At 37.7% G+C, this 18590-nt stretch overlaps 1 protein-coding gene and 1 long non-coding RNA gene across 2 annotated transcripts; both read left to right on the top strand.

Moving 5' to 3' along the window:
* The first annotated feature begins 8652 nt into the window (after positions 1–8652).
* LOC121421250 lies at positions 8653–15248 on the top strand. The gene is made up of 2 exons (XM_041615911.1): positions 8653–8701; positions 9155–15248. Exon 2 carries the CDS (start codon positions 9585–9587, stop codon positions 15246–15248), a length of 5664 nt encoding a protein of 1887 aa, XP_041471845.1. The 5' UTR covers positions 8653–8701; positions 9155–9584.
* A 1567-nt stretch (positions 15249–16815) lies between these two features.
* On the top strand, positions 16816–17650 carry LOC121422078. The gene is made up of 2 exons (XR_005971110.1): positions 16816–16993; positions 17447–17650. It is a non-coding gene; the product is annotated as an uncharacterized LOC121422078 (long non-coding RNA).
* Positions 17651–18590: the final 940 nt, after the last annotated feature.

Here is an 18590-nt window from a genome sequence, read left to right as displayed (position 1 = left end):
GATGATGGCATGTCTTTTTTAATATTCATGAGGTGGACTGATGATGTCACATTCCCACTTTCCCTTCTCTTATGTTATTACATGAAATCATAATTGTTTCATTTTTTCATAAATCTGTAAATGATGTGTCTCCATTTTGATGAAATAAGTTGCAGCAATAAATAACTAATGTACTATCAATCAATCCAATTGCTTTAGTTCTTGGTAGAATTTTTTTTATAAACCTCATTTCATATAATGAAATACAAAAGAACAAGTGGGGTTATGTCATCATCAGCCCACCTAATGAATATTCGTGAAGACATGCCTAGAACTGTTTCACCGCAATAATGCAAATCTTTGAAATTAAATAACTTATTTTTTATCCAATTTTGAACAAATTTTCGGCATTTTGCTGTGAGAATTTTACTCTATTTAATGAGGTATAAATATCTTTAGCCTGGAGCGTCCCTTTAAATCTCAATGAATAGGCGATATTAGGTCCATGGTATATCTCCCTAACGTCCCATATTCATGAAAAACATTTGAAGCTAATTTTCACAACCTGCTGGCTAAATCTTTACCTTTGGAAAATATTTGCATACAGGGATTTTATAGTGGTCTTCTTAGCATTATGGAGGCAAAATCACTTGAGTCCCTGTGTATTTTCTTTCCAGATTGGAACTTTCAAAGTTTTGATATGTTTCAGATTGCATTTGTTATGAAACCCAACCTACTTCAACTCGTGTCTTTATTTTTTTATATGAACAAAAAAGAAAATATTTTCTTTGTTTTTTATTTTGTACTTTTGTAGAGATTCCTTATGGAGAAACATTCGAGCGGAAATATTTCACTATGCTTTAATTCATTTATATTTTTGCATGATATGAATATCAAAAACGTTTGTTTAATGTGAATGATATCTGTATTTCGTGATGGCCATTTGAGTAAAATCAACTGTTTAGATTTGCCAAAGGAAGGGGTAGGTTCTACACTCACTCAAAGCATTCATGTTCTCAAAATACTTTTTAGAATATGTTAGCATTTTTTTTCTACCCATTTGTGAAGCTTTTTACCTGTCCAAGTAGTTTTCTAGGGCGGCCTTGAAAGTATACATAAGCTATAAGCTTGCCTGGTAAACCAATGTGTGGTATTGCACAGCGCTTTGCGATGGATAGCAAATATGAAAGAATACTTCTGATTGGTTCCTGGTCAGTATTTTGAACCAAGTGTGCGTGTAACAATGATCTTGATTGGTCAGTTCATTTAGCGATTGATTGCTAATCTTTGTGTTACGCTCCCTTGGTGACATGACTTGTAGGTTAGGTTGATTAAAGGACAAGTCCACCCCTGAAAAATGTTGATTTGGATAAATAGAGAAAAAACAAACTAGCATATCGCTGAAAATTTCATCGAAATCGGATGTTAAATAGGAAAGTTATGACATTTTTTAAGTTTCGCTTATTTTTCACAAAACAGTTACATGCACAACTCAATGACATGCAAATTAGACAGTCAATGATGTCCCTCACTATTTCTTTTGTTTTTTATTGTTTGAATTATACAATATTTCATGTTTTGCAGATTTGACAGTAAGGACAATATAGCATTAAATATTGCTATATATCCAGGGAGGAATTAATCGTTATTTCACTTGACAATGAAGAGAAAATTAGAATATTCCATACCATAAAATACAAAAGAAATAGTCAGTGAATGACGTCATCAGTCTCATTTGCATACCGACCAGGATATGCATATACCTGTTTTGTGAAATTAAGCGAAACTTTAAAATGTCACAACTTTCTTATTTTACATCCGATTTTGATGAAATTTTTAGTGTTATGCTTGTTGGATTGTTCTCTTTTTTATTCAAAACAACTTAGTGTTAGGGCTAATAGAGAAAGCTTATCAGTTACATTATTCAGTTTAAATGACTTGCTGTCATTAAACCTGTTGAAAATGCCAAACATGACTGAACACTGCTGTTAAATGGGATAAAAGAATAAGTTATGAATAATACTTAATCTCGGTGATATAAAAAACACTATTTTGGTTTATGCCCAATGACCTTCGTTTGTTCATCTGCTCATGCGCAGATTAATTCTGAACTGGTGTCTTAGACTGTTATTTGAAACTATTATTGTGGATGTGTACCACACAGTTCTATTTTTGTTTTAATTACTCTGTTTGACAGCCATTTTGTGCTGGAAATCAAGAGTGTGTTTGTCGAGCCTTAAATGTGGAAATAAAATGGTATTATATATCTTTGATACATAACCTTTGGGCCATGTTTGAGGTATTATGTGGATTACTGTAAGGGTCGCCAAATGATTTTTAATGTGTGTTAGGGGTGGTGCGGATTTATGGAGAGGTCGATGGGGCCTTGTCCCTCCCCTCCCCCTCACTTAGGAAGGGAAAACAAGAGGGGGAAAGAAAATGATTGGAGGAAAAGAGGGAGAAGAGAAAGTGGAAAGAGAGGGAATGGGAGGGGGAGGAAGGGAAGGAAGAAACGAAAAAAAAGGAAGAGAGAAAATAAATGAATGGGAAGAGAAGAAAAAGGAAAGGACTGAAGAAAGGATGGAGAAAGAGAGAAGGAAAGGAAAGAGGAGAGGGGGACAGCGGGGATTATATGGGCCGAATGGTTCGAAGTCGGAAACGGTTCAATTGAATGGTTGTCTGCAAATCCCACTTCCATATTGAGCATATTTTGAGAGAATGAGACCCTGAAGAGATAAAAAAGCGGGAGGGATGGTATTATATTGACAAAATGATGAATAATGATAAAAATTATAACAATAGAATATGACAAGTCATCGCCTCGCAATTCTCTAAAGCACCCCCCCCCAAAAAAACGAGACAACAAACAAACACAAAATGAATACAAAAACGGGGGGAAAGAGGAAAATAGAAAATTATTTTGACACATCTCACTTTAATGATAATAATAATAATGATACTAATAGGCATTTATATAGCGCCATCTATCTAGAAATAATCTATTTCGAGTCGCGTCCCATTGTTATTTGTATTATTACCCCGGCTTTCACTTGAGCCGTCTTTCAGCGCTCAGTGCATTCAAGGAATTTATCCTGCCGGGTACCCATTCACCTCACTTGGGTTGAGTGCACCACAATGTGGATAATTTTCTTGCTGAAGGAAATTATGCCGTGGCTGGGATTCGAACTCCCGACCCTCTGTTTCAAGAGGAGGTACAGATCGACGTCGTGGGGGGGGGGGGCTTGCATGGTTACAGGTTTGAATGAATACTAACGAGTCAGAAAGAAGAGGATCGAGGGTATTTGAATTCCAGTTGATCGTGGCTTAACCGTGAACCAGAGTAGCCTGGTGGTTGAGTCGCTGCCCGGAAAGCAGTAGATGGCAGGTTCGAATCCCACTGATTCCAATTTTTTCTGACTTATGATTTATGACTTTCATACACATCGAGCATACTGATGTTATTATTTTCATTACAGATCGAGCATAATGATCTTAAACAAATCGGAGTAATGCCGAAAAAAAAAGACTGGGCTTTTTTAGAGGCTAGAAAAACTGGGTGAGGGGGCCTTTTGGGCCCCCCCCCAAGATCTGGGCCGTTGGTCGTCAGATCGAAACCAAATTTGGCACACACATCCTTTGTCATGTCCTCTAAAAGAAAACATAGTCAAAATACTGATATTCATTGTATTTTTTAATATATGCATAATTATTTATGCGAATATGCAAATTTTTATCAAAAAATTGAATTTTTCATTTTTTGGTACTTAATGCGGTCCATAATTTCCTGTTTCAAGGTTTTCAGCTGTAAGAAGAGGTTGTTTATCATGGAATTGTGTTGTTTCATGCTTGAATTATTAGATATGCTTATGCAAATTAGTAATTACTAAATATGCAAATAAGTACTGCACATGCGTTATGTAGAGAAATACAATAATTGGCATGTTTTATTGCATTACACTCTCTTGCAATGAGACAAAGCAATCTTGGAAGATACACAAGTGATGTGTTACATGTACACTAGCTGGTGAAAACAAAGCATAGGAGATATCACATACTTTATGCAAATTATATTCATAATTATGCGAATATGCAAATTTTTATCAAAAAATTGAATTTTTCATATTTTGGTACCTATTGCGGACCATAAATTCCTGTTTGCAAATTGTTGAGTATTCTAGATATATTTTGGGTTTGTTAGCTTATTCAATATCAATTATAGCATAATCAACTAAAGTGTGACATTACTTGTCTAATCAGTGTTTCCTGATTCTGGTATTTTGCGCTCGAACTTCGGTCTCTGTATTTGGTGAATCAAGCCAACGGAGTTCAGCTGAACAACCAACATAACAGAGACCGAAGCTTTTGGTCTAGTAATGGCTATGCAACTTCTGGATAGTCTGCAGGCAAAGACCCTGATTGAATGTTTGATCAGCAAACGGGTCTCGAGAGAATCCTAGCAAGAATACAATTTCTTGTCTCATTTTCTTTCTTTTTCTTAAACGAGAGGGACTTTCTACGCACAAGTCTCATTTAGCATGTTCAGGGAGTTTATGCTGCATATAATTATATTTAGACCATGCACTTTCATCGAACGAAGGGTAAAGAGATGGTCCGAACTGAAAAAATATATATATATATATATACACAACAAAAAAAGTAAGTCCCCCCCTAAACAAACATCAATAATTTCCGAACCAATGCGAGTTTTTGATATATTTTTACATGAGCGTGTAGGTAATTTTATAAGCTACCCTATGAGTAAATGTTGTAGATGTATCTTACGTCATGCTTCAGTGAGCACCGTCAGAAGGCAAAAATGTCACTTTTCAAAAGTCACAAGCAAAATATCACGACTTTGATTCCATTGTATTGGAACTAATTCCACATTCTCATCATGAAAACTAGTCAGAAGGCTTGGAAAGGGTACTTTCTAAAAGACGATACAACTTTTTAAGCTAAATTTCACGGTTGAATAAACTCAAGTCCAAATTTGCTATAATTGGATTTTTACACATTTCTTTCAATAAAAAATGCTAGAATATGATGACAGTTATTTTGGGGAAGACTATCTCCAACAATATTCACCGTTTCATGGTTCAATGAACATTTATTGGAAACAAAAAATGCGATTTTCAAATATCGTAGCAAGTATTGCTTCATTTTTCTAACTGAAAATGATCTTTTCTCAACTTGTTTGTTATGTTCATGACCAATTTACATGCTTCAATGATTCAAAGGTGTCAAATTAAACATTTACGCTTGAATGAACATGTGGAATGTGATTAGCTCTTTTTTACGTTATTGGAAAAACTGCAATTTGTAACTATGGATATCTGTCACACAACTCCTTGCACAGTTCATTTGATTTGATTTTTATGAAAATCCCGATGTTTAATGCATCAGTGAGCACACAATATTCGAAAATTATGCAAATGAGAAGAAAGTTCAAGGCCTTGGCCCCGCTCTGTACCGAATCGAATGGTTATTTTGGTGTGCGCACATTTCGGATAGTGTTACTCTGAAGCCATGTGCGAAGTTTCATGAAATAACTGTTGGCAGAAGTAACAAAAACCGTCCATGAAACAAACCCTCATTTCATATTTGTTAAAATTTTGACTTCCTCTCTCATAGACTTGTGTACATTATGGGTGCATATGTTTAAGCATACGTAAACCCCTTATTCAATATGGTGGAACTTTTTTTCAAGACTGTCTTTAGCAATGCCGTTTGGCAGTAATGTTTATCAACATATGGGCAGAATTCTGTGCAAAAATGAAATCGATTTGTTTGTTTATGGATGAGTGAGCACGCATCAAAGTTGGAAAATTGGTATTTTCAATGTCACAGACTCATTTTAAAGGGTAATAAAGTGAATATTGGGGGCAAATTTGGTTTGAAAGGTGTCTTTAATTGCTGTTGTTTTTATCATCCATCATTTCTATCACCAAACACTTTCCGAACTTTAGCCATTTCATGGTTGAGCGAGCACATTCAAAAATTTAGGAATGAATACTCTTTATACTGCATAAATGTATTCTTTTCCTAACAATTTCTCAGGATCAGTTGAATGTATGGACAGATCAGTGGTGGATCCAGAATTTTAAATGGGGGAGGGGCCTATAATCGGGGGAGCCATCAACATTTTCAAATTTTAACATGATCTAACAAGTTGTAAAAGATAATACCCCCAAAACCCTATGATGACACGTCACAATACAGGGGCCGCAGAGCAGTTTTCAAAGTGGGGGGGGGGGGGCTGACCATGCCAAAAATCACAATCGTATTACATTTTTGTACTTGCTTATGGAAAAAAGTGGGGGGGGGGGCTGAAGCCCCCCAGCCCCCCCGCCCTCCCCGCTTCCGCGGCCCCTGCAATACATCGTGCTCACTCAACCATGAACATACGATATCAAAATTTGGTCTGAAATGGTTAAATGATGGATAGTAAAACAGCATAACACTATAAAGTTCACCTAAAAACAATTTTTGCCCAACTTTGTATTTGCACAATCTGAAAAACGACTCTTGTGACTTTAAAAAATGGTCATTTTTAATTCAATCTTTAATTACTCATGCATGACTCAACCGATCAATCTCATTTTTCCCCAGGAGTTGCTTAATGAGTGTATAAAACCACCCATGAAATATCATATCTCAAAATAATTCGGTTCAAAAGTTACAGCAGTTTGATTTAGGGGGGACTTACTTTTTTTGTTGTGTATATATATTTTCTATATCTAAATAAATAGAGTAAACTTGGCAGAGCAAAATGCTAAAAAAATCATCAAAATCAGATACAAAATAAAGAAGTTTTTGAATTTTAAAGTTTTTCAGTATTTTGTGAAAACAGTTATATGCACATCGTCATGAATATTCATTAGGTGGGCTTTTTCTTTATGTTATTACATGAAATCACAAATGCTCCATTTTTGTCTCACCTGCGAAGCAGAGTCAACATCAAATCTTAACCTGAGGTTAAGTTTTTAAAATGACGCCATAACTTAAAAAGTATATGGACCTAGTTAATAAAACTTGGCCATAAGATTAATCAAGTATTACTGAACATCCTATTAGAGTTTCATGTCACATGACCGAGGTCAAAGGTCATTTAGGGTCAATGAACTTAGACCATGTTGGAGGAATCAACATCGAAATCTTAACCTGAGGTTAAGTTTTTGAAATGTCATCATAACTTAGAAAATATATGGACCTAGTTCATTAAACTTGGACATAAGGTTAATCAAGTATCACTGAACATGCGAGTTTCAGGTCACATGATCAAGGTCAAAGGTCATGTAAAGTCAATGGATTTTTTGTTGAATAACCATCATATCTCTGTAAGTTTATTGGTCTAGTTCATAAAAAGTGGACATTAGAGTAACCATGTATCACTGAACATCTTGTGCGAGTTAGAGTAGTATTCAAAGTCAACACTGCTGCTATATTGAACCGCGTGATGCAGGTGAGACGGCCAGAGGCATTCCACTTGTTGCATCAATAAATAACTAATGCACTTAATCTTTTGTCAATCCAGTTGTTTTAGTTCTAGGTAGAAATTTTTTGAATAAACCTAATTTCATACAACAAAATGCAAAAGAACAAGTGAGGATATGACATCATCATCCCACCTAATGAATATTCATGACGATGTGCATATCATTTTTTCAAAAAATATTGTTAAGTTTTAAATAAGAACATGCCTAGAACTTTATCACCGGAATAATGCAAATATTTAAAATTCAATAACTTTGTTATTTGTTATCCGATTTTGATCAAGTTTTCAGCATTTTGCTTTGGGAATTTTACTCTTTTTTTTATTAAGATATGAATATTTCCACCCTGGACCGTCCCTTTAACGTGTTACAGAGTAGACCAATCTCTTATACAAAATGCACGATTCGTGTTTCACGGATGTCGAGCTTTAGTTTGCTTTCTTTCAGGAGACATGCACCCTGTTTATTTCTATTTATTTATTTTTAATATTTTTAATAGAATTAAGAAGCAAAGAATTGATACATAAATAGGGGTGTAATTAAACACACTCAAGAACTTACCACTCCTGCTTTAAATGTGGGATACAAACATTTAGCACTAAAGACAACGAAATATTTTCCAGGGGGGAAAACCGGAACTCGCTATTGCAAGTAAGATTAATTGTATTCCCTGATGAGATTTTCTTCTACACTGAAAAAACTCCGGTGTTGATTTAACACCGGCCCTGAATCAATATGTGTCCACACCATTAAACACCAGTTTTGTTTTGGTCTAAGACCAGAAAGGTGTTTATACAACACCAATTAGTATTAAAACCGCATTGGTTTGATTCCAAACTGGTGTTGTTTCAATACTTCTCTGGTGTGGACACAATATATATTCCGGTCTGGTGTTGAATCAACACCTGAGTTTTTGCAGTGTAACACGTGACCACCAATTAACCAATCTTTGTGTGATGAAAGTACATCTGAATTGATAAATTAGCGCACCAAAATTAGCGCACAAGTGATTTAGCACTTTTTGTATATATACTTTCACTATTGCACTACCTGATTAACATATTTGTATCTAGCACTCCCTTAGTCAATGTGTACACTTACATAGCACCATGACAGGGCATTTGATTTTTGGACATTGGGTTGTGTGAGGGACCAGGATTTTGCCCTTCAAAATCAAAAACATCCTGGCTCAGAAGACATTCAATTTACTTGAGAAAGCAAGCAAAGAGGTTAGTTGATGTTTTATTTGATAAATATTTAATTATGGTCTAAGCATAAAGTGAGATTTTAGAGATCATTTTCTTGGTTCATAATGACAAATGATAATGTGTATGTAGTATGTATAATGTATGTACAAACTATAGCAGGCTCATCGATCCCATTCATAATCAAATAAGACTCAAGAAACTACATTTTGTACTACATTTATTATATAATATATCAAGAATGATTGTTGATTTGTACTTTTATTATAATTGTATTTGAGATCAAAGCTGAATGTTTGTAGTTTGAAACCTTTAATGAGTATAAAACAATCATATATGTATAGTGGAGAGAATTTGGAATCTAGTTTATATTAGACTATTTAGGTCTTCCAAAGATTGATGTTGTATTATTGATATTTAAGATCTTTCGTTTTGCTGGTATTTATGATTCCTTTTTCTTTATCATTGACTCCACAGTTTTCACGGATTAAAGATATCAATCAGATTAAAGGAACGAATTGGTTCGAAAGAAGGATTAAAAGTACCAATTGGATTCAAAGGATTAAAACTACCAATTGGATTGATTGTATGGATTTGATATCAGATTAATCGATTAAACAACGAAATCCTGTAGAGGCCTTTGTTACGCTTGTCTTTTGTTGTCGACCTCACTACAGCCACAGTGAAAACTCTTTGTGCAGCGAGAATTCTTCGACGTGAATTTCCTCTTTCGACACGGTCAAACATCCTCGCAGTTCAATGGACTTTGTGAATTCTTCCAGCTACGGAAGAATTTCGAATGCAAATGTGGAACTTCGATATTCAATGTTCGACACGATGAATGAAATCTTCGTGATATGTTGATCTCAACCTTCTTTCATCATAAATCTTCTATTTGGGAATAATCATGGCAGAAGGAGTTGAGAATGGACGGGATAGAATGCCCACTGAGAAGGGTTTGCAGTATAAAGCAGACGTCACAGTCAAGACATGGAGAGATGCCATTCGACTTTGGAGGAGAAGGGCAAATAAGCATCGCCAGCTTATAGTTGAAGACGATGTCAACACTGTGATGATTAAAGAATCCCGTAATCAAGTACAGGAAGCCATGGACAAGGCGATTTCTTCTCAAGAAGTACTTGCAGATATAGCTCCTTCAGCGGATCTTGATGATGGTGAAGATCTACTGGAAACTATTGAAGATGAACATTCTTCTTTAATGAGAGAAACAATGAAAGTAATTCTCCGATTGCAAGGTGGGACGCTTTCATCTAAGTCAGGTTCCCGATCATCCAGAGGGAGAGTTCAAGACTGGGTTGATCGTCAAGTGTCAGTTTCCCCTCGAGTTCAGAGTATAGTTGATAGAGGTAACAGTGCCCCTCCAGTGGAACCCACGATTGAGATGAACAACCCTGCTCCACCTTCGGAAAGCCCTGCAACCAAGATTGGTCATCGACAAGAACCAAGGTCCAACAATGATGATGTTCTCGCCAACAGTTTAAAAGAGTTGCTATCCTTGAATAGACTTCCTCTTCCAGAGCCTGGAATTTTTTCAGGTAACCCTCTTGACTACACGGCATGGAGGCGAAGCTACGACGCATTAATTGAACATCGTGGAATTCCTATGGCAGAGAGATTCTACTTTCTCTTGAAATACCTGACGGGTGAGCCGAAATCCTTGGTAGAAGGCTACTCTATGATCGGCGATGGAAGAGGTTACCTTAATGTGAAGGAAGCATTGGAACAGAGATATGGGGATCCATTTGTAGTTTCAAATGCCTACAGAGACAAGCTGGATGCTTGGCCCAGGGTTGGATCAAGAGACTCCTTTGGACTTAGGAGATTCGGAGACTTCCTGAAACAATGTGACGCAGCATCCAAGTATGTTCCGCACCTGAATCATCTTGATGACGAACGGGAAAATCAAAACCTACTGAGGAAACTCCCTGAATGGCTAGTCATTAAATGGGGAAGGAAGGTTGTTCAGTGGAGACAGGATTGGAAAACCTTTCCACCATTTGCTATCTTTACAGAGTTCATTGACGAAGAGGCAACCGTTGCTTGCGATCCCGTCACCTCTCTTCAGTCTCTGCAGACCTCAAAGGAAAGGAAGAAGTCAACTCCTTCTCGATCTTTGCAGACTGGAACACACAATCACAAAGATGGCTCTGCTGAGAAGAAATATCTGTCATGTGTCTTTTGCAAGGGTCAACACCATATTAGTGAATGTTCCTCATTCAATTCAGAAACAATGCAGAAGAAAAGACAGACTATTAAGGACAATGGTCTCTGCTTTCGTTGCTTGAGAAAGGGACACATGTCAAAGAGATGCAAGAAAAGAAATACATGCTCCGTATGTAAAGGAAAACATCCAACTGCTCTACATGATGATGAGTGGAAAGAGAAGCGACGGGATGCTACTAACAGAGAGAGGAGCAGTAAGGAAACTCTGGAATCAAATTCTCATGCTTCCCAGTCAGATTCCAGTCAGTCTATGAAGTCATCGATGATTGTTCCGGTATGGCTATCACACGAGTCCAGTCGTAAGGAGAGACTAGTGTATGCGCTGTTGGACACGCAATCCGATACGTCCTTCATTCTCACACAAACCAAAGAAGCAATGGGAATAAAAGGCGTACAAATACACTTATTGCTTTCTACAATGACGAGGACAAATGAGAGAATAGCTTGTGAGAAGGTGACTGGATTGAAAGTGAAGGCTTACTACAACTCCGAGAAGGTAATTAGCCTCCCTCCAAGCTATACGAGAGACATTATCCCAGCAGATCGACATCATATTCCTACTCCTGACACAGCAAGATCCTTCAAACACTTGTCTAGGATTGCCAATATGATTGCTCCTCTTCAGGATGTTGAAATTGGACTCTTGATCGGCTACGACTGTGCCAAGGCTCTAGCTCCTCGTGCTGTCATCCACTCTCCTGACGAAAGAGGACCCTATGCAGTCCAGACAGACCTAGGATGGAGCATTGTTGGGACGGTGAACGCAGGTTATGTTGAAAGTCACAATGATCCCATTGGTGTGAGCCATCGTACAACTGTACGGATGGTGCCTGAGGAGGTACAGTTGAAAGGTCATCGCTCAGAAGTGATCTTCACGCATCCAGCTACTACGAAGGAAGAGATCACCCCTCTTCATGTTGTCCAACTTCTCGAAGCTGACTTCACTCCTGATAAGAAGCAGAAACCCTATTCCCAGAATGATTTGAAGTTTGTTAAGCTAATGGAGAAGGAGATTCACGTTTCAGAGAGTGGACACTACGAGATGCCCCTTCCCTTCAAGGAGGAAGAGGTACCTGTACTGCCTAACAACAAGTTTGTTGCTGCCAAACGTTTGAACCACCTGAAGAAAAAGTTTGAAAATGATGCCACCTACTATGACCAATACCTACAAAAGATGAACAATCTTCTTGAAAAGAAGTATGCAGAGAAGGTGTCCGAACCAGGTGAACCAGGCAAGATATGGTATATTCCACATCATGGAGTACAGCAACCAAAGAAACTGAGGGTGGTGTTCGATTGCAGTTCACAGTTCAAAGGAGAGTGTTTGAACTCTCATCTTCTCACTAGCCCTGATTTGACTAATGCACTTGCTGGAGTACTGTGCAGATTCAGAAAAGAGAAGGTAGCCTTCATGTGTGACATCAAAGAAATGTTTCATCAGTTTCATGTCAACAAAGAGTACCGTGACTACCTGCGCTTCCTCTGGTGGCCAGACGGAGACTATCGTCGAGAGCCTAATGACTTCAGAATGAATGTGCACCTCTTTGGAGCTGCCTCTTCGCCCGGGTGCGCAAATTTTGGATTGAAGCATATAGCAACCGACATGGCAGATGAAATAAGTCAAGATGCAGCCAAGTTCATCCAACGAGACTTTTACGTCGATGATGGGCTCAAGGCAGTAGAAACAGAAGAAGAGGCCATCGATCTGATCTCAAAGACCAAGGAGATATGTGGACATGGTGGTCTTCATGTTCACAAAGTTGTCTCCAACTCAAGGAAAGTGCTAGATTCAGTTCCAAAGGAAGATAGAGCTAAAGAAGTGAAAGAATTGAATCTTCTACTCGATCACCTGCCTGTCGAAAAAGCTTTAGGCGTGCAATGGTGTGTCGAATCTGATACTTTCCGCTTTAGGGTGACCTTCCAAGACAAGCCTTTGACTACGAGAGGTGTGCTGTCAACCGTGATGTCCGTGTACGACCCTCTTGGATTGTTAGCCCCATTGCTGCTTCCTGGTAAGATAATACTTCAGGATCTATGTAGAACTTCTGCCGCTTGGGACGACCCCCTTCCAGACCTACTTCAAGACAGGTGGAATAAGTGGAAAACAGACATTCTCCAACTCGAAAGGGTCTCCATTGACAGGTGTTACAAGCCGGAAGACTTTGGGGAAGTCAAGAATGTCGAGCTACACCACTTCTGTGATGCGAGCAACCTTGGTTACGGTCATTGTACTTACCTGAGAATGATTAATGGAAGGGGAGAAGTACATTGTACGCTTGTGTTGGGCAAATCCAGAGTGTCACCAATCAAGACAGTCACAGTACCAAGGCTGGAACTGACAGCAGCTGTTCTGTCAGTGAAGATGAGCGCCTTTCTTCAAGCTGAGCTAGACCTCAAAATTGATAGGGAGGTCTTTTGGACTGATAGCCGAGTGGTGCTAGGCTATATTAAGAACGAGACAAGGCGTTATCATGTCTTTGTTGCAAATAGAGTCCGCCAAATTAGAGATGAATCATCACCCAATCAATGGAGGCACGTCAGCACTCAAGATAATCCAGCTGATGCCCCATCAAGAGGACTCACGGTCGATCAGCTTGAAGCATCAAAGTGGTTCATGGGTCCAGACTTCATTTGGGAAAGCGAAATTCCGGAAGAAACTGAGGAAGAAGCTACAGTCATTCCTAAAGATCCTGAAGTGAAAAGCAACACCCATGCCTCAGTAAAAGGGGTAGATGAGCTCGAGTTAAAGCGATTTGATCATCTCTCTAGTTGGTATCGAGCGAAGAGAGCTGTGGCGAACTGCCTCCGTCTCAAATCATACCTACAGAAATGCTGCCAAGCAAGAGGAGATGGGAATGACATCAAGAAAGTTGTGATGGAACCTCTGACTACCGAACAACTTCTTCATGCAGAGAAGGAAATCATAAGACTGATTCAGAGGAGGACATTTGATGAAGCGAAATCATCAGAGATCAGCAAGCCTCACAACGAAAGAGAAAGAAGGCGTCGTTGCAAGGAGACCAGTCGCTTGTGTCGTCTTGACCCATTTATAGATGATGATGGCATCCTTAGAGTTGGAGGACGTTTGAGGAGATCTGACCTCTCATTTGAAAGCAAACATCCTGCCATCCTTCCTCAAATTCACCTGACCGAGTTAATTGTATCTCAGTGTCATACTGAGGTGGCTCATGGAGGAAGAGGCATGACGACTAACCATCTCAGAGCAAAGGGATATTGGATCTTGGGTAGCAGCAACTTCATCTCGAAATTCATCTCCCAATGTGTAGTCTGTCGCAGACTTCGACAACCTCCACAAATTCAGAAGATGGCAGACTTACCTGAGGACCGTCTTTCCCCAGCTCCACCATTTACTTATGCTGGAGTTGATTGCTTTGGGCCTTGGCTAATAAAGGAAGGACGGAAAGAACTGAAACGCTATGGTCTGATATTCACATGTATGGCATCGAGAGGTATTCACATCGAAGTTCTACACTCCCTCTCCACCGACTCCTTCATCAATGGTCTCAGACGCTTCATTTCTGTCAGAGGCCCTGTAAGACAATTGAGATGTGACAGGGGAACGAACTTTGTGGGTGCTGAGGCGGAGTTCAAACGATGTGCTGAATCCAGTGAGAAACAGGTAAAAGACTTTCTCCTGAAAGAGGGATGCGACTTCATCGCTTTCAAGTTCAATGTACCTGCTTCTAGCCACATGGGCGGAGTGTGGGAGCGGCAGATCCGCTCCATACGTCAGGTCTTAGATGTTCTGCTACACCAGGCAGGCCAACAACTAGATGACGAGTCGTTGAGAACTTTGATGTGTGAGGCGGCTGCCATTGTAAACAGTCGTCCGCTAACCACCGACCTCCTGAATGAACCAACACATTCCACTCCATTGACTCCTAATCATCTGTTGACTCAAAAGTCGAGGGTCATTCTTCCACCCCCTGGTAGTTTCTCTCGAGAAGATGTCTACGCGAGGAAACGATGGCGGAGAGTACAACATTTGGCAAATGAGTTTTGGTGTCGATGGAAGAAGGAGTTTCTTTGTCAGCTTCAGTCGCGACAGAAGTGGACCAAGCCACATCGCAACATGAGAATAGGAGATGTGGTAATTATTAAAGACGATAACACTCCTCGCAATGTTTGGCCTCTTGGAAGAATCGTTGAACTGTATCAATCAAAGGATGACTACATTCGTAAGGTTAGGGTCATGGTAGGAGACAGAAAATTAGACAATGTGGGAAAACGAAGTAACCCAGTGACTTACCTTGATCGTCCCATCCACAAGCTAGTTCTTCTTCTTCCGAGTGAAGACCAGGAATAATTCCCAGCCAAGGAGCCACGTGACTCATTAAGAAAGACTAAAATGCTCATACAGAATCTGATAATTTTCAAGTTAATTTGATATTTCGATCTGGACTATAATTCACCAAAACTTTCTTTGAGAACTCTGGAGCACAGTCTGAACTCTAGACTAATCATAAGATATGAATACATCAATTTGTGGGTTATGGAAACAGAAATTGACTGTGTTAAAAATTTGAAGTAAAACTTTGATTTTACTGTCGTTCTAAACATTCTGAGTCTGATTTAAGACTATATTGCTTCGTGAATTTCAGACAATGAGTCTGATTATTGCAGAATAATTGCTTAATCATGTTTTTTATACACATACATAAATATATATATCGAATTCAATTTGATCAAACATACATTGGTCTGGAAATTAGACTTATTCTTCTCTTCATTTTCTTTCAGAAGAAAATTAACAATTTTGTATATTGCATATTTTCAAAGTTTTATAAAGATGCAAAGTGGAGAAAGTCTTGAGAACAAGTATGTTTCTAGTCGTATTCAAACTTTTCAAAGATGACTTTGTGTGTATTTCAGAATATTTTAATATTTTCATATACATGTATATACTGAGCAGGAAGAACGCATAAGTATATATATCATAGAATGTTGAAATCTTCCAAGGAAGAGTGTTGATTTATCTAAAACATCTAAAGTTTTGACTGAATTCAAGTTGAATTCATCTTAGCTATGGTACACTATGCAATTTGTCTTTCTATTATATTGATGCAGATTATATACACGTATCTCACATGCATCGAGGTCTGAATCTATATATATGATGTCTGAAGATGAGATTATAAAATTTATAACAACGATTGTCTTCCTTTTTGGCAGAAGCCTTTTTTCTTGGTTTAGACAAATATTCCATAAAAATAGAGGAAAGGTACAAATATTGGAGGTTAAGTTCGTATTCTACCAAAATGATTTGTTTCTTGATTATGAATACTTATTAATTTCTTGATATTTCTTGAAGTAGTCAAATTGTGTGAACTTGATGTTTTTATCTATATACAAAAAAAAAAGGTGAAAGGCAGAAAAGTAGTAAATTGATGTTTTTGTTTTAGATTGAAAGCCTTTCGAGTACGACACTTTCGAATTGGATTTACGCTTGTAAATTATTGTCAAAATTCAAGTATGACATTTTGCGATATCAATGTTTCATTATCATGTTTTGAAAGATGTAGTTTGAGTTTCTCATCATTTGTATATAGTACTTAGTATATCATCTTATGGTTGATGGTATAATTTTACAGCCAGGGAATGTGATTTAGTGAAAATTTTCTAGGAAACGTTCATGTATACTTAGTCTATATAGTAGCGTAAATTTATCTTTTAGAAGTATACATGTATGTAGTCAAGAAAGTACTTAAATTTAGATTTATTCATTGCAGATGTTTTCTTGAGGTAAATTAATGCTTAATTTAAAGGAGCCATGTGATGAAAGTACATCTGAATTGATAAATTAGCGCACCAAAATTAGCGCAGAAGTGATTTAGCACTTTTTGTATAAGATATACTTTCACTATTGCACTACCTGATTAACATATTTGTATCTAGCACTCCCTTAGTCAATGAGTACACTTACATAGCACCATGACAGTGCATTTGATTTTTGGACATTGGGTTGTGTGAGGGACCAGGATTTTGCCCTTCAAAATCACAAACATCCTGGCTCAGAAGACATTCAATTTACTTGAGAAAGCAAGCAAAGAGGTTAGTTGATGTTTTATTTGATAAATATTTAATTATGGTCTAAGCATAAAGTGAGATTTTAGAGATCATTTTCTTGGTTCATAATGACAAATGATAATGTGTATGTAGTATGTATAATGTATGTACAAACTATAGCAGGCTCATCGATCCCATTCATAATCAAATAAGACTCAAGAAACTACATTTTGTACTACATTTATTATATAATATATCAAGAATGATTGTTGATTTGTACTTTTATTATAATTGTATTTGAGATCAAAGCTGAATGTTTGTAGTTTGAAACCTTTAATGAGTATAAAACAATCATATATGTATAGTGGAGAGAATTTGGAATCTAGTTTATATTAGACTATTTAGGTCTTCCAAAGATTGATGTTGTATTATTGATATTTAAGATGTTTCGTTTTGCTGGTATTTATGATTCCTTTTTCTTTATCATTGACTCCACAGTTTTCACGGATTAAAGATATCAATCAGATTAAAGGAACGAATTGGTTCGAAAGAAGGATTAAAAGTACCAATTGGATTCAAAGGATTAAAACTACCAATTGGATTGATTGTATGGATTTGATATCAGATTAATCGATTAAACAACGAAATCCTGTAGAGGCCTTTGTTCGCTTGTCTTTTGTTGTCGACCTCACTACAGCCACAATTTTCATTTAGAATATATACTCATGAATGTATATATGCTAACATCCGGTGCTTTGTAGGACACACCACGTACGCTGCAGTAGTCGGTAATGCCGATACTTATTCTCATGAAGATCTTGTCACGTAAGGCGCTTGAAAGTCATACTTTATTTATCATATGAGTTTATTAATGAGGCCTTGTTATTAATTTTCTTTCGGTTGTGAGAGCCATTGGATGTTAATCCCTCACTATCGTGACTATTTTTGCGCGAGAGTGTGCATAATATAGTTTCGATTACATTTGGGGTATTTTAGCAATCACTTCGCCGACGCTTTCTATAACGCAGCGAATATATTGTCAAAAGCCATTCATGAAACAAAGCAGTCTTTGTCGAAAATCAATAAAGAGTCAATAAAGAAGTGTCGATCTGGGGGTGTTTCACAAAGATTTAAGTATGGCTTAGAGTCGCACTTAAATGTCTAGTTGCGCGCAGTATAAAAGGCCAGGCAGCATTGGTCAGATCATGCCAAGAGGACGCGCACTACTGCGTATTGATCAATAGAGATGTATATTATTGATACATCTCTATGGTATTGATCAATAAGATTGCGCGATGCATATCATGTTCACTTAAGTGCGACCTAAGTCATACTTAAATCTTTGTGAAACACCCCCCTGGACTCTGGACAAGCAACGTAAACTGGGTTCCACAATAAACTGATCAAACTTTATAAGAGCACTGCACAAACTCCGTTAAGCCAAAATGAACGATCCTTTTTTTTACACAAGCTATAGCTCCAATAACCTTTACTAGTCAATAATTAAGAGACTTATTCAATCACAAAGAGGCTATATAGCCTGTCACAGTCATTTGTTTCAGAATCCAAAGTCACAAAATGACAAAAGAAAGACCGTTGAAAGTGACTTGGGATTAACGAACTTCTCAGTTTATTGCACGCG

Source organism: Lytechinus variegatus, chromosome 9 (genome assembly GCF_018143015.1).
Source record: "Lytechinus variegatus isolate NC3 chromosome 9, Lvar_3.0, whole genome shotgun sequence".
In the NCBI taxonomy this organism is placed as follows: domain Eukaryota; kingdom Metazoa; phylum Echinodermata; class Echinoidea; order Temnopleuroida; family Toxopneustidae; genus Lytechinus; species Lytechinus variegatus.
This window is presented reverse-complemented; position numbering and strand designations above follow the sequence as displayed.